This window comes from Monodon monoceros, unplaced genomic scaffold (assembly GCF_005190385.1).
Source record: "Monodon monoceros isolate NGI ecotype Baffin Bay Population unplaced genomic scaffold, NGI_Narwhal_1 Super_Scaffold_4, whole genome shotgun sequence".
Lineage (NCBI taxonomy): Eukaryota > Metazoa > Chordata > Mammalia > Artiodactyla > Monodontidae > Monodon > Monodon monoceros.
The window spans coordinates 5,156,390-5,172,365 of NW_021703781.1; the positions used below are offsets into that span (position 1 = coordinate 5,156,390).

The 15,976-nt window shown below is 34.3% G+C and overlaps 1 protein-coding gene across 4 annotated transcripts in view; it reads right to left on the reverse strand.

Moving 5' to 3' along the window:
* The window catches only part of ARID4B (AT-rich interaction domain 4B), a 126,233-nt gene that overhangs the window by 38,820 nt on the left and 71,437 nt on the right, over nucleotides 1–15,976 (reverse strand). For all 4 annotated transcript variants that reach the window (XM_029244860.1, XM_029244857.1, XM_029244858.1 and 1 more), the window contains exons 8-16: nucleotides 15,640–15,778; nucleotides 11,580–11,659; nucleotides 9,779–9,855; nucleotides 8,235–8,389; nucleotides 4,981–5,053; nucleotides 3,208–3,302; nucleotides 2,086–2,183; nucleotides 1,058–1,301; nucleotides 578–753 (exon numbers count right to left, since the gene is read on the reverse strand). In XM_029244860.1, coding sequence (XP_029100693.1) covers nucleotides 578–753; nucleotides 1,058–1,301; nucleotides 2,086–2,183; nucleotides 3,208–3,302; nucleotides 4,981–5,053; nucleotides 8,235–8,389; nucleotides 9,779–9,855; nucleotides 11,580–11,659; nucleotides 15,640–15,778 — 1,137 coding nt within the window. The remainder of the gene's footprint in view (nucleotides 1–577; nucleotides 754–1,057; nucleotides 1,302–2,085; nucleotides 2,184–3,207; nucleotides 3,303–4,980; nucleotides 5,054–8,234; nucleotides 8,390–9,778; nucleotides 9,856–11,579; nucleotides 11,660–15,639; nucleotides 15,779–15,976) is intronic.

Genomic DNA, 15,976 nt, shown 5'->3' on the forward strand with positions numbered 1-15,976 from the left:
CTCAGACACAAAATCAGATGCCAAAGATCACCTATAAAATCCAGGGGTCCACTGTCAGTACAGAGATTACATTGCTAAATAATTCATTATCCCAAACTGACCAAAACAAGTAAATGCTACTATCACATAAAACACAACATAACAATTCTGGCTTTTTAAAAACTAATTACTAGCACTTTTCCATTCTTATTTTTTGCTTAAAAAATGGTTACAATTCTCAAAATCTAGAGCCAACATACCATCTACAAAACACTGGAGATGGCCATCTTCCCAAATTTATATTATCTGGTTATCCGGCAGAGGTTAAGGCAGTAAGAAGTGCTTTTCTCTAGCTCAAAATTTCATAAATTTCCATGATGAGAGCAAGAATAATGGATCAAAAATATGATCTTTTGCTACAAATTTGCGTTAGTAGGGTCTCTGAAGGAGGCAAATACTATTTACATAATAAATGCAAATTTAAATCACTCATTTATTTTGTCAAATTTAGATTCATACATACACACACACATACAAAGAGCAAATTATAAGAATTCATTCAGCCAAAATGCATCTTAACCAAAAACAAATTTCTTACCCAGATTTTGCTTTTTCTTCTTCAGCTTCTACCTTTATGCTGAGGGATTCATCTACCCCAGTTGTCTCATCATCTTTATCTTCCAGATTTTCATTTTCTTCTGTTTTTTTCACATTAACCTCTTTTTCCTGATCAGACTGTGTAGGTATAGATTCTGATAAATTCTTTTTACTTCCCTAGAAAAAGATCAGAGGAACTATACCAACAAAAGTAAAAATTGTCAACCTCATTCCATTATCTAATTGTTAGCAAAAGGAGGTACCAACGAATACTAACATTGAGAAAGTTATTTTAAGAAACTCCTAAAACACTAGGCAAAAACAGCTAACAGCTATTTTAAACACAAAAATAGCACTTAATGAAGAAAGTGCATGAACAATAAAGTATAAAATTATATAATAAATTAACTATGTAATCTTTACAGAGGATGTAGAAAATGCACCAAAGAAGGCAAAGGACTATCAACAGTATCCTATTTACCAGAGAGGGCTGAATATTTTCCTTTCTTTCAGTACCCTCTTCAGTAGGCTTTTCTTCTTTTGGTATTACATTCTCCTCCTCTTCAATCTTTATTTCTTTGATTTCTGGTTCATTTTCCTCCTTAACTTTTATTTCTTTTACATTTTCACACTCCTTACAAGGCTTGTTAACAACTTTCTCTGGCAATGCCATCTGAAATTCAATATTGGCCGACCTACAGTACTCCTCAAAACCATATAAGTATCTGGAAATATGAAAAGATGTTACATTTGGGAAAACATTTTGAAATGTTATTGTAGAGTTGTAGTTCTTAAAACATGTGTTCATTTCTCCTGTTTAAGTGCTCAGATATTGAGCTATGTTAATATTCAAATTTAGTCTAGTTTAGTTCTTCCCAATCTTTTTTACTCAAACAGAAACATTTTTCAAAGAAAAATAAATTCATTAAAAAAAGATGCTAAAAGTGAAAAGACAGTCATCCTCTTAAATGTAGTAATTGTAACAACAGTAGCTATTAGAAGAATTAGTAATAGCATCTATTTGTTGAGCACTTCTTATATGCCAGGCACTGGACCTCTGAGTGCATGTAAAATTTCATTAACTCATCAGAGTAATCCTATGAGGCGAATAGTATCATCTCATTTAAAAAAAAGGAAATCGAGGCTTGAGAGAACAAATAAATGGTCCAAGGGCACAAAAAGCAAATAATCGGCAGAACCAGGACTCGAACCTGGGTTTATTTGACTTTAAAACTTTGGCATTAAAAAAAAAAACAAAAAACTTTGGCATTTTAACTTCTACACATACTTTCCAAATTTACTTGGCCACAAAAACTTTCTTCACAGACACTCTTACAGATCTAGTATTCATGGAATACACTCTAGAAAACGCTATTATAGAGTGATTACTCTAGTAAAACTTTCTTGATTTCTTCTTAGAAGAAATTACTAGCCTCAGTTATATGGTAAATTCCATCCTGCTTTCTAGGTAAAATATTGAATATAGCTATATCAAGTACACCTACTTACTTTTTATAAGCACATTTAACATTGTATCCTGCTGCTGAATTTAAGACAGGGATTCCAAGATCTTGGTAGACTTGTTTCCAAACAGCTCCACTTTCAATCTAACAAAGTGAAATGAAAACTCCCAAATTAAAAGGTGGGAATGCGATAAAAGTTTGATAAATAATATATGTGTGTGTGTGTGTATACACACGAATATTCCTATATTTCTTGGTTCCAGTCTCAAGGAATGAAAAATATCAATCTTGATAAATTCTAAATCAAAAATCTGGTTTACAACAACGTTTTCAAGTTAAGTTTTGGTATTCTAACAAATCTCAGAGAATTACAATAGGCCATCTGACTTTTTTTTTTTTTGGCCACGTAGCATGGCATGCAGGATCCCACTTCCCCAACCAGGGATCGAACCCACGCCCCCTGCAATGGAAGCACGGAGTCTTAACCACTGGACTGCCAAGCAGTCCCCATTTGACTTTTAAAGAAACCCTGCTATATATAATAAATAAGAAAACATCCACATTCCTAAATCAAAATCTTAATGAAAAGACAGAGATAAAAAGTTTTAATGATGTATGATTTCCCATAAAATATATAAGCTAATAAATCAACGCAATTTTATGAATCTTAGTAATGCAGAATACTTTTTTTTCCTCCAGAAGAGTCGTAACTGGATGGGCACCATACATCATGGCAACCTTAAGATAATTTCTTCAGTTCAACAAAGATCTTCTGCATATATATGCAAATAATATGTTTTCTACATATATAAGGCACAGTGATAGAGATTAAGGATATAAAGAATATTAAGACAGATCCCTGCTCTCAATGACCTTATAGTCTAATGGAAAAGAGACAGAGAAAGAAAGAATTTCCACTAATATGGCTGTTTTATAACTCAGGTAGTTTATGAAAGTTTGACAAATTTAACAGTAAATCAGAAAGCTCATTTTTGAAAATTTTTAATTAAATTTAAATTTGGACTGAGGAAGCTAGCTGTTTCTAACTTGTACCCTCCATTTTCTTTTCCTTTTATTCTTAGGTTTTTATTAATAAACAATTTTAGATAATTTTTAGATGAGAAAACATGTATGAAAAACATGTTTCACTTTTGATTGTAATACTTACATTATCAAATCCTCCAAGTTTGTGTACAAGTCTGAATAACTTAAAGAGATTCAAATTTCGATATCCAAGTACAGGTCGCTTGTTAATGGGTGTGCCTATTAAAGGAAACACGAAATCTATTAGAACCATGATACATTTTTAACTTAAACTCTGAAAAGATTCAAACATTACCCCAAATATACATAGTGCAAAGTGTGTATATATGAGAAAAAAAATCCCTTGTTAATCAAAAACATGATACCTACTACTTAAACCCATTTCATTAAAAATTTTTTTTCCTATATCATATTTTTGAAACCTTATTTATATGATTTCATTCAACTTTCATTCCCCTGATGAGCAAAAGAATAAATACTAAATGAAGCAAAATAAAATAACCAACAAAAATTTTTAAAAATCAGGGTAACAAGGTTTGGTAGAACTGAAAAAAGTGTTGAGATAATTGATGGGCAACTGCGTCACAATGAGAGTTATCTTTATGATACTTCCTTTGTATTTTACTAATTTTCTACTATTCTAAAGAATAATTCTAGAATAAAGCTATAGTGTTGTTTATTCTAACATGTGAAAATGCAGAAGGACACTAAAACTATCAAACTGTTAGGATGTGGTAGAGAAAACAACAGGATAGAGATACACAACTTACTGTCCTTTCCAAAAAACATACGACTGGCATAATCACATTTTTCACTCTTTTCTAGTATTAGATTTTATTCGTTTTCTTCACTTTTTTATTTACCTTACACAAAAAAGCTTAAGAAATAGCCTGCCTTCTTAGGCCAAGCCTCCATTCATACAAATAAATAATATAGGAATCAAGGACATTTTATATTGAAGAATAAAAAGATACCCACATTGTAGTAGCCACTATGATTTATGAGAGCAAAAAGAAGACCAAGCCAGCTTCTACTCATCAACAATACAAAACTGGATTAAAAAAACATTAATTCACAGAGTACAGTAGCACTTTCAAGTATTATTCATTCATTTTGTCCTTCTCCTCAAGCTAGAAAGCTTTCTGCCTCTCACCACTCCTTTTCTAGCATCTTCCCAGGAAAGGAGAAACTATACTCTGAACAGCAGATAAGCAAGAGAGTAACAGGGCCATAGTTATTGGTGGACTAGGTCATCATTGCAAATTAAAAGTTATTGTTAGGTACCCATTCCTCTTTCCCCCAATGCTCATATTTCTTAAACCACAAAAGCAGATTTGATAAGTTAAGCCCAGGCTCACCTTGAGACTTGGTCACCTTTCTCTATGGATGGTTTAATTCTGTTCTTAGTTCTATGTGGCTGGGTTATAAGAAGACTTATAAGGCCCATCTTAGAATGTATGCTCGCTCTCTCTCTCTCTCTCTCTCACTCACTCACATACACAAACACATACACATGCAGGGAATAGCAAACAGTGATTTTAGAGAAGAGGCTTTTCTACAGGCATGTATGTAGGCTCAAATAAAATGGTACTCTGATACCCATTCTGCTACTGTTTCCTAGTGTAAGAGTTCTTTGGCGGGGGGGCGGTCCCATAAATGGGTGGGGGGACAGAATACAGTAATTTATGGGTCCATGGCCATAATATCCATCAAAATACCGTCAAATTCCACATTCCACTTCCTATGTGACAGACACCGTACTAGGATGCTGGTGATTGGAAATCAAAAAGATAGCCATGATTACCAGTGACATGCAGCTTAATAAACAGAATTCTTATTTTAAGATATTAATTATCTGATACCTACATTAATGATGAATAAAAGAAAAAACACTCACCTCTATCTTCCATAAATTTGTACAACTGTTGAAGAAAGTTCTCCCTTTCCTCTGGAAATGGTTCTATTTCTTCCTAATTTTAGTCACAGAAGAATAGAATATTATTTTCCTCGGTTAAGCATTTTACTAACACAAGTAGATTTCCTACCAACAGCAAAGACTAATACTGGAATATTTCAAAGGCTTTTTACCAAATTAAAATTATTTCTTAACACTAAGCTATTCAAAACCAGAAAGCCTAGACATTTCATGCTTTACAGAGAAATATGTCCTAAAAGATTATCTCAATAGTGACAGTTCCAAATGTAAATGCTCATATAAGAAATGAGACCAGCAAAATGATTCATGAACTTTTTACCAGATCAGAGATCTAGTCCTTCATAGGACTAGGTCATAGGCTCAAGAAGACCTACTCTCACTTATATTAAATTGGGTCAGGGTTTACCATCAAAACTAACTCTATTATTGCTCCTCAAAGAACTGAACAAGTGTGGGTCTCATTAACTGCGACTACAATTATCCTTCATTATATATGGCCCCACTGTATAGTGCTTCGAGCTTATAAAATCAGTAAAGTGGGGAACAAACTTGATCTACAATACCTGAAGATTCAGACTTAGGGAAATCTTCAAGTAATAAAATAGTTCCCCGATTTATCAATTACAAGGGAGGGACTAGCTTCTTGCTGCTGTGGCCAGGGGCTGTGGCAGTAGGGAGCTGGTCCTGAAGCAACCTGCAAGGAGCAGGGTAGTAGGTGAGATGGAGGAACTCATCAATTCAGTGACTATCAAGCCATTCAACAATATTTAATGAGCACCGGTAAGTGTAGGCACTATGCAAGGTGCTGAGTCAAATAAAAGAGAAAAAAGCGATGGCACCTGCCATTACAGAACATGATCAGGAGTAACTGCAGAGGAAGTGATTCAAAATATACACCTAGGCTTTACAGTTACTCTCGCTGAAACAAATGTGCTACTAATAGTAAAAGTCAGGAGCATACTTTTCAACTGGTAGTCTAAATAAATCATTTTAATTTTAAAAATCATGAGGCTAAAGCCACTGTTTGAGTGAGATTTGCCTCTTTATTTTATAAGCTAGCAGAAAAAAGGAAGGAAGTTAAAACAACAAAAACTCATGTTGATAAACTATTGTGCTTGCTAATTGGGAAGAAAAGAATCAATGACAACTATTAGTTTGCTCAGGATGAATCTGTATTTCTCAACTTAAACATGGTCCACATACACTGGATTGTGGTAAGGTAGTCACATATAAGTCTAAGGAAATCTGTTTTCTAGATATTATCTTAAATGCCCCCAAGGTACAATATTTGACTTACATAAACTGCCAAATGTATTCCTGTTGCAACAAAATTTAAGTGAAGTTTGTATTTAATTTTAAAAAAAAAGTTTAAACTGGAAACCAGATCTGCTTTTACAAAAACATTTGTAAAACATAAATCTAAGTGACAGAAGTTTTGGTAACTAGTACTTACTGATCATCTGTTACACGTTACACACTATGACAGACAGAGTACAAGTAAGACAGAGTCCCTACCATTGAGGAGCTTACAGATTAGAAGGAGAGAAAACAAATAGAAAAATAAATATATGTACATATGTATGTACACGTATATATGTAGGCAAAAATTTCTACAAGGAACAGTAGTAGTTTAGATTAGCAAATCGAGTGATTAACTTTTCCTAAGGTGAGGAAGGTGATAGTTCTCAGAGGGTTTCCCTTTACAGAGGGGACATGTCAGTAGGATTTAAAAAACCGAACAGGACTGTGTCAGGCTGACGGGGGGAGGGCACTGTAGGCAGAGGTATTGGTTTGTGCAGAGGTGAGTAGAAACGAGGTATGTAATTTGATGTTGCTGCAACATAATGTTCATAAGTAGAAGGGTAGGGAGTTAGTTCCCTGGCGGTCCAGTGGTTAGGACTCAGCACATTCACTTCTGTGGCCTGGGTTCAATCCCTGATCAGGGAACTAAGATCCCGCAAGATGCACCATGCAGCAACCCCCCCTCCCCGCCCCCAAAAAAGTAGGAGGGTATACCAAGAGAAGTGATATAAAAAAAGGCAGGGGTGGGACTACAAAGGGAGGTTCTAAAAGTGAAGCTTGATTTTCAGAGTGATAAGAAGCAACTGCAGAGGTTTTAAGCAAGGAACTGATGGCTCCGAGCATTTTAAATAGAAGGCAGTGGGGAAGGAGACTGAAGCCTGCAAAACTTTTACACTACACACCGTCATAGATCACTATATTATAAAACATAAACTCTAAAACAATCCTATTTCATTACTAGTTGCTTACTATAGTTAAATGGCAGAATTTTATAACTTACCTAAAATATTACATATTAACTTATCTTTGTTTCCTAAAAACATTAAATACAATTCACTTCATGGTCACGTATTGCAGCTTCACTATCTGCACCATTACCCCAATAACTTTGATAAAGTTGTCCAAGAAACCATTAAAGAGCACAGTGGTGCAATGTCACTAGTAATATTATGAGCATCTTTTCCCGGGACTTGTCATTGCTCGACCTAAAGTAACAGCTACAATAAAATATAAATTTAGCTCCTTGATCCATATAAATTGACAGATGTCTTATTTATGATCTAATTAGAACTATCTACCCAATTGTATTAAAGTCATATAAGATTCTCTGAATTAAAGAGATATTAATCTTTACTTTTTTTGCTATTTATTCCTTTAATACTAGATGGAAGACATATTTTATATTTTACTAGGTATTTTAATAAAATATGCAGATGTAAACATACTATGAGGTGACAGCTGTCTACATGATGGTAAAAAGCATATGAAAGTAGAGTTTTCCTATATTAGGTAGGGATTTCCTTAACCATCTGATAAACAAAAAGCACAGCAAGATTAAGAAACGTTTTCCCTTTTTATTTTTTTAATTGAAGTATAGATGACATACAATATTATATTAATTTCAGGTATACAACGTATTGATTTGATACATACATTATGGACTGAAGATTAAGAAATATTTTTGAGGTTACTAAGATAACTATACTTAATATTTTTAATTTCACAAGACCATATTTCTGTTTTAAGGTAAGCAAGCAAACTACTTGATTATGATGAATATCAAAAGTACAACCGTATTATGAAATACTTCTAATGTTAAAAATATTTAAGTGATTAATGACTTTAGCCAAATCCCAACTCACCAAGGAAACACGTGTCCTTCATTTGAAAAGGCATCAACTATGTTTACTCACCTCCTCTTCACTGCTGTTGTCCTCCTTTGCTTTTTCATCATCTTCCTCCTCCTCTTCTTCCTCTGCTTCACTGCTAGAACTATCTTCTTTCAACTCAGTCTTCCAGTTAGCAGGAATAGTTCTACTTTTGTGAAACTCAAGTGCCTGATCAAAGGCTGGAAAGAAACCATAAACTATATCAACTGGAGAAATTAAGACAACTGATTTGTCTAAAAATACTAATAGGATAAAGAAATAAAAAACTATTGTGCTGCCACCACTGACATTTATGAAGTGTTTGCTATGAGCTAGGCGCTATGCTAACTGCTTTTCCATGCAGCAACTCATTTAATCTTAACAGTTTTAGGCATTAGGCACCCATTTCATAGACGGCAAAACTGTTACTTTTTTTTTTTTTTTTTTTTTTTTTGCGGTACGCAGGCCTCTCACTGCTGTGGCCTCTCCCGTTGCGGAGCACAGGCTCCGGACACGCAGGCTCAGCGGCCATGGCTCACGGGCCCAGTCGCTCTGCGGCATGTGGGATTTTCCCGGACCGGGGCACGAACCCGTGTCCCCTGCCTCGGCAGGCAGACTCTCAACCGCTGCACCACCAGGGAAGCCCAAAACTGCTGCCATTTGAAGGTGACTTAGGTTCAAACAAAGACAAAAGGGGCAGTTTTCTTCTTTTAAATGAAAATTAAGAGTGTCTAGTAAAAAATACTTTAAGATAGGTAAATCTTTAATCGTTTTATCAAAAAAAAAGAGATTATTAAACAGTATTATATACCAGGCACAGAGTCATTGTAATAACACACAATACCTGAAAATATACTATAAATATGTCCTCTACATTTTTCGTTAAGCCTGAATTAAAATTATATTAACAATTAGCTTAAACTAAAATTAGCTAGACAGTTATTCTCACTTTATAATAAATGGAAATAAATTCTAAACCATAAATTCTTGATGATTTTTAACCAGTCTACATAGCATATTATTTGACTCAGTGAACATGGGCAAAGAAAAAATAAACAGCTATTTACAATGCTAAAAATCAAGTAAGAGATGCAATTATCACGTATTCCTTAATAAAATATAACTACGGTTATAAGAAATGCCAAATCAAAATTACTTTGATCCCTGTTTCTACCATCCTCAGGAACTAATATTTTATTTACTAGGCAAAAGCCAGGCTACAGTAACAGCTGATGATATTGTTCTTTCCCATTTTTAGACTATTGTCCCAATTATAAGCTAAAAAAAAAAAGAATACCTATGATAACAAAAGGCACGTGGGTTTACAAAAGTATAAGTCGCATAGAACCAAATGTAACTTTAAAGACTTAAAAAAAATTTTAAGACCAAAAGAATATTTAATCCTCAGAAATACTTTTTACTTTTTTCTTTTTTGCCCATGCCACACAACTTGCAGGATCTTAGTTCCCCGACCAGGGATCAAACCCAGGCCCCAGCAATGAAAGCTCCAGAGTCCTAACCACTGGACCGCCAGGGAATTCCCCATCAGTTTTTAAATCAACTATAATTTGTTCCAAGATTATCCTTACCTTGTTTTAATACAGCATCAGGCTTTGGTGCAGTGTCACTAGTAATTTCATGGACATCCTTTCTTGGTACTGAAGTACTATATTATTTTTTTAATTTTAAAGGAAAAAACCCACAAAAATACAACAGAGATTAATTAAGAGTCCAATTACCTACCACAGAAAGATACTGAAGACATGGGAATACTGACATTTACAATGAAAATGATTGCATACAGGGTTGCAAGTCCCAAATAAAATGCTAGGCAGGATGTTAAAACATGTAATCATCTACAGAAGGACCCCACCTTAAGAGATGTTTTATAAACAACAAGGTATTCTCAAATATCAGAGGACTTAGCTAAATGCAATACTAAGAACACTGAAACACTGAAAATAATAAATTAAAATGTCTGGATAGCAGAATGCATCAATCCAATAAAAAATAAGTTGAATAGCAAGAATTGGCCATCATCTTAGGATAAGCACAAGAAATTACTAAATTTAAGACTGGAAGAACATGTACTATTTTATAATGTAAAATGTTCTTTTAACAAATTTTTTTTAAACTGAATTCTAGGTTCACAAGCAAACTTCTAACATATAATTTAAGGTTTTTCATGGAACTTAGCAACCGTAAGGAGGGGCTGGATGCAAGCAACTGGGAGAGGTTCATTCTATCATATACATCACATATTTCCTATTTTACACTAATAAATCATCATTCATCTTTTCTGCACTTGGTTTGTCTCAACCAACCCACAAAAGCCTAAAAACTATTCCAAATACATTTTTCAGCCTGCTTTTTTGAAACTTTTTATTTAAAAATTTCAAATATATACAAAAGTAGACAGAACAGTACAATGAACTCCCACATATCCGTTACCCAACTACAATAATCATTAACTCAGAGTCACTGTTTCATTTATACCCCTACCTACCTCCTCCCACCCCAACTGGATTATTCTGAAGCAAATCCCAGACATTATATAGTTTAATTTATAATATTTCATTACGGAGCTTTAAAAGAAAATTCTGTTAAAAATATAACCATATCATTATCACACATTTAAAAATGCACAGTAATTTCTTAATATCATCAAACCAGTATTCAATTTCAGTGTTCAAATTTCTCTGATTATCTCCATTTTGTGAAACTGAGTTTCATATAGACTGTTTTTAAAAATCACATTTCAGAACTTGAAAACCCAAACACCAATCTTAAAGCATGATGATCCTCTTAAAGTATAGTCACCCAATAAGGCAAAATATAAAATACATGCATTTTCTAGTCACACAATTCTTCAAGAAAGAAAAAAACACAGTTTTTCAGTTCCAGAAAAGTTCTACATGAAAGGTCACTTTCTTAATACTTAACATACATTTATAGTAATTCATTTTAATCCTCAGCCTACTGCAGAAGTCGAATGTTACACAACAGGGTAACCCTAACCCATTTAGACATAATTAAAAATGACAGAAAATCCTAATTAGACATTCAAAAACAATAAATATATCAATATCAATCAAGTATTAGATATGGTAGATATATCGAATTTTCCTCAATAAATCATCAGCTATTACATAGGCAAATACTGACAAATTAGACAGCACTTAGAGTCTGGTTTAGAAAAGACCAAATGAACAAGAAAAGACATATCATAAGACTACTATACTTAATGATAATATGAAAAATGACCATACTCTGAAACATCGTATATGATGAGAAGGAAAAGCATAAGGTCATTGGAAATAACTAATTTATAATTTACCATCCCAATCTGGAAAAACAGCGTATTTTTCATACCAAGTGAATTATACTTACAATTTGCCATCTTTGAAAGATCGAACAAGAATATTGTCTTTTTTCACAGCAATTTCATCACTACAATCAGGACAAACCACCTTTTAAAAAAAGTGTGAAACTATTATAACTAAAAGCACATTTATAGATAGTTATATAAGTATCAATTACTTAAATCCTTTTCAAAAATAGTTTCAGCTTAAAATTTAAAAACTAATTTTAGTTTGAGGGTAAACAGCTACACACACATGTGGGAACACACACAAGTAATTTTAAGTTTATATCCTTCCCACTCTCTGGATTAATCCACATTGTTTTCTGACACAGGCACAGTGTTGAGAGCAGAACTGTGGCTATGACTAGACTGAAGCTGTGGACAAAGTCTAGGCAGAAATAGAAAGCTGGAATGAGAGGAGCTCAGGGGTGGAAAAAGAGGGAGGGCTAGTCCTAACAAAGGGTCTGCAGCAGGGCTATGAGAACAGCAGGACCAAAATGGGATCAGATATCAGAACCTTAATCAGAGCAGTCTCTATCTTAAAAAAGACAGAGATGACGTTCCACTGATTACTTACATTTAAATATACACTTTAACACATGCTAAAATTTCTCCATAATACTACCCACTCTAAAAAGTAAGCATTTTAAACTGGGTACCTTCCTGGAGTCTGTATAAGATTTATTATGAACAAAATATTTATTTTATTTGAAGTCATCTCAACTATTACTTAAAGGATAAAGCATGCCTTCCCAAAGGTAATACTAATGTAAGACACCTATAAATTTTTATTATTTTAATCCCAAGATAGCCCACTAGATATACCAAGAACAATAGTATATTTACAGCTTTTAATGAAAAATGGGCTAAGTAAGTATGACAGATTTAAGGACTGTCTCATTAGCTCTGAAAAATGACACAATAGTACATAAAGGCATGTATTCTCACCACAGGTTTGAGAGGAGTGAGAAACAGGTAAGTTCTAGTTCAGTCTTTAAAAGGTTAACAATTTCCATAATTGTAACTGCACTGCATTAAGAGCATTGCTTAAATGTTGATGGCATTATGAAATAATTCACTCATGAAAGTCTTTTACATGCGTTAGCATCTACGAAAACTTTCCTATCATTTCAAAAAAGTCCAGAAGTAAGTACTTAATATCTGTTCATTCATTCATCCAGTCACTCTACAAATATTAACTATTTCATCAAGGTACCGTACTAGACCACAGAGGCCTAGTCAGTCACCGTTCCTCCCCACAATGAGCTTGTATTCTAGCTGGAAAGACAAGCACTAAACAAGTAAGTGCACATTTATTTAACTGCTATTGTGATAAGTCTTTATCTAGGTGGTCAGGGACCACTTTCTTGAGGACACAACATTTAAGCTCAGCTTTGAAAGCTGAGTAGAAACTGGCTTGACGAAGGATGTATGTGTGTACACGTGTGTACCACAGGGCTGCGCTGCAAGCAGAGGAAATGCGAAGGGTCTGACACAGCAAGCAGTGGAGCCCATTCCAGGAAGCAAAAGGTCAATGTAGCTAACTTTCTGCCTGGGCTGAATAAGTGAGGTAAACAGAGTTCAGATTTGTCAATCTTGTATGCCATGTTAATTCTGAGGATAAAATCTAAACTCTTCAAGGGAAGGATCCAAAGCAAGATAATGTCATAATAGAATTGCCTTTTAAAAAATTACTTTGACTGTCATAAAGAAAATGGACCAGAGAAGGACAAGAGTTGGAAGAGATGAAGCTACTGCAAATCTTCCAGGTGAGAGATGGTGACCTGGATGTAAAGTGGTGCTGATGGCAAATTAAAGGAACAAGAAATATTAGAGATAATTAGGGAAGTGGAGAGATGACAGAGAGATGACAGAGAAATGCTTACATTTCTGCCTCATGCAAATGGTGTCATTCACAGGGAGAGGAAACAATGGAGAAGGGTCATGTTTGGGAATAAGGGAGGAGAGAATAAATTTAGCTTTAGGCTTATTAAATTTTGAGGTGAATTAAATTTTGAGGTGACTAAAGGGCAGCCAAGTGGAGATAATGATAGATAGATACCCAGGTCCAGAGCTCAGAGTAGGGGTCTGAACTCTAAGCTATAAACTTGGGAGTAAACAGTCTAAATATCAGGGCTCTAAAACTGTGAGCCAAAATCACGCATTTTTTTCTTTCTCATGAGCTTTGGATTTTGAAAACCACACACGTGACAGCTTTGGCCAGTGCTGACGATGGCGTGTAAGTGGGTTCACTCTCCATTCTGTTACAGGAACTACAATCCACATTTTATCCCATTCACCCATGCATGTGATTTTCTTTGGTCCCTAAGACATTTCAGTTTATTATCTCTGCAACCAATGCTATAAAAGGGGATGAGATCACCCTAAAGAGAATACAATGTGATATATTCTGAACCTTGAATAACAACATTTAAAGCTTGGTTAGAGGAGAAACAGTGAAGGAAACTGAAAAAGAGGACTGCGTGAGTCAGGGAAGCTAAGATTTCCTCCCCTTAAAATGGGGGTAAATACCACTTATGTTTCAGCCTCAATTAGGATTAAATGAGACCATGTGCTTACATGAACAAGCTAGCACAGTGCCTGGCCAGGAGTGCTCAAAACATGGTGGCTATTAATAGTTCCTAGAAGTATGCAATTGTTCTCTAACATGATGTTACCAAGCAGTTGTTAAAATTTACTCAATTTATAAACACTAATTTTAAAAATAGAAATACAAATACTGCTTATGTGATTATGTCAAGATTGTTTGATTCAAAACACAATTTCAGGGCTTCCCTGGTGGCGCAGTGGTTGAGAGTCCGCCTGCCGATGCAGGGGGCACGGGTTCGTGCCCCGATCCGGGAGGATCCCACATGCCGCGGAGCGGCTGGGACCGTGAGCCATGGCCGCTGAGCCTGCGCGTCCGGAGCCTGTGCTCCGCAACGGGAGAGGCCACAACAGTGAGAGGCCCGCGTACCGCAAAAAATAAAAAAATAAAAAAAATAAAAAAAAAAAAAAACACAATTTCACACTCTAGTTGATAAAAATTATTTATCACTTTCCAAAAGATCTCAAATTTGTGGGGAGGATAATATGTATCACTAATGCTAAGATTTTTAAAATAATGATAAAATCGTTGACTAAGCAGATTACTAACCTTTCAGTATTGTATATCTTTAAATATTTTTCTCATCATCAAGGAAACTATTTAGAAATTATGATGAGAGAATCTTAAATTAATACTGAAAATACTAAAGTGCAAATTTTAATGTTCCTTTTGTTTTAGAAAAAGACACACAAAGCTCTTTTAAAACATGTATTCAAAAGAAATTCTTTCAAAGAATCTTAGTGCTTTAGGAAAAAAGAAATGATCACATACACTGACACTTCCGTTTTTAGCTTGCCATTAACCCAAAGCTTGACAAGTTACTTAACCCTTCTAACACTCAGTTTCCTTATCTCTAAAAGAGGATAAATAATACATACCTCATAATCAGCATAAAGACCTTAGCACAATCCTTACACATAACAGGGATCCAATAAATGTGTAATGGATAGATGGATATATGCAGAGGTACAAAGGTATCATAAAGTATTTATACTTATTAAAATAATTGCCCTCATCAGGTTTAATTATAACTGTAAGAGTTGACAATTATTGGGCATTTATTTTGTGCAAAACACTAAACACTTGGGATAAAGAATACAAAATGTTTACCGAAAAGGATGAAAAATAGATATCATTTGTAGACAACAGTAGAAAACAAGATTCTGTTCTTCTTTTGCAGCCTTTTGCATGGTAGATTTAGAAGTTTTAAAAGTTTGCATGAGGAATTTTTCACCCAAAATTGAGCAGTGTAACATACCTAGGCTCTAAAATTATCATGATTTTCATCCTTTCTCGGATGACTTCAGGAGTTCTTTGTACTCAGAAATAACTTTCAAAGTAATTTTGTGTGAACTGAATGATGCTAAAACCATTTCCCCATTTTGTACCTATGAAAAAACACTAGTAAGAAAATCAACCGTTTTCTTCATGAACTTATATAGTTGAAAATTAAACTCTTTCATACTGAAGTTACTCACCAATGCAGGAAACCATAGTGCTTTCTTTTTATCCAAACTAACGTAATCTACACATACAACTTTTCCTAGCAGCTCATCAATCTGTTTCCTATCATCCTCATCTTCATCACTGGAGGATGAAGAAGACTCTTCCTCTGGTCTAGAGAAAGAAAAAAAAAGAAATATTTCTATTTATCTTCACAAAGAATAAGCACACCAAGCTGATGAATACAGGTATTCTAGAAATCTTACCCCATTTCCTACAACCTACAGAATGGCTAATTTAAATTTTTAAATAATTTTCTAAATTTCTAAAGAATAATAATAATTTTTAAAAGGTTATCATTAGAGGAAAGCA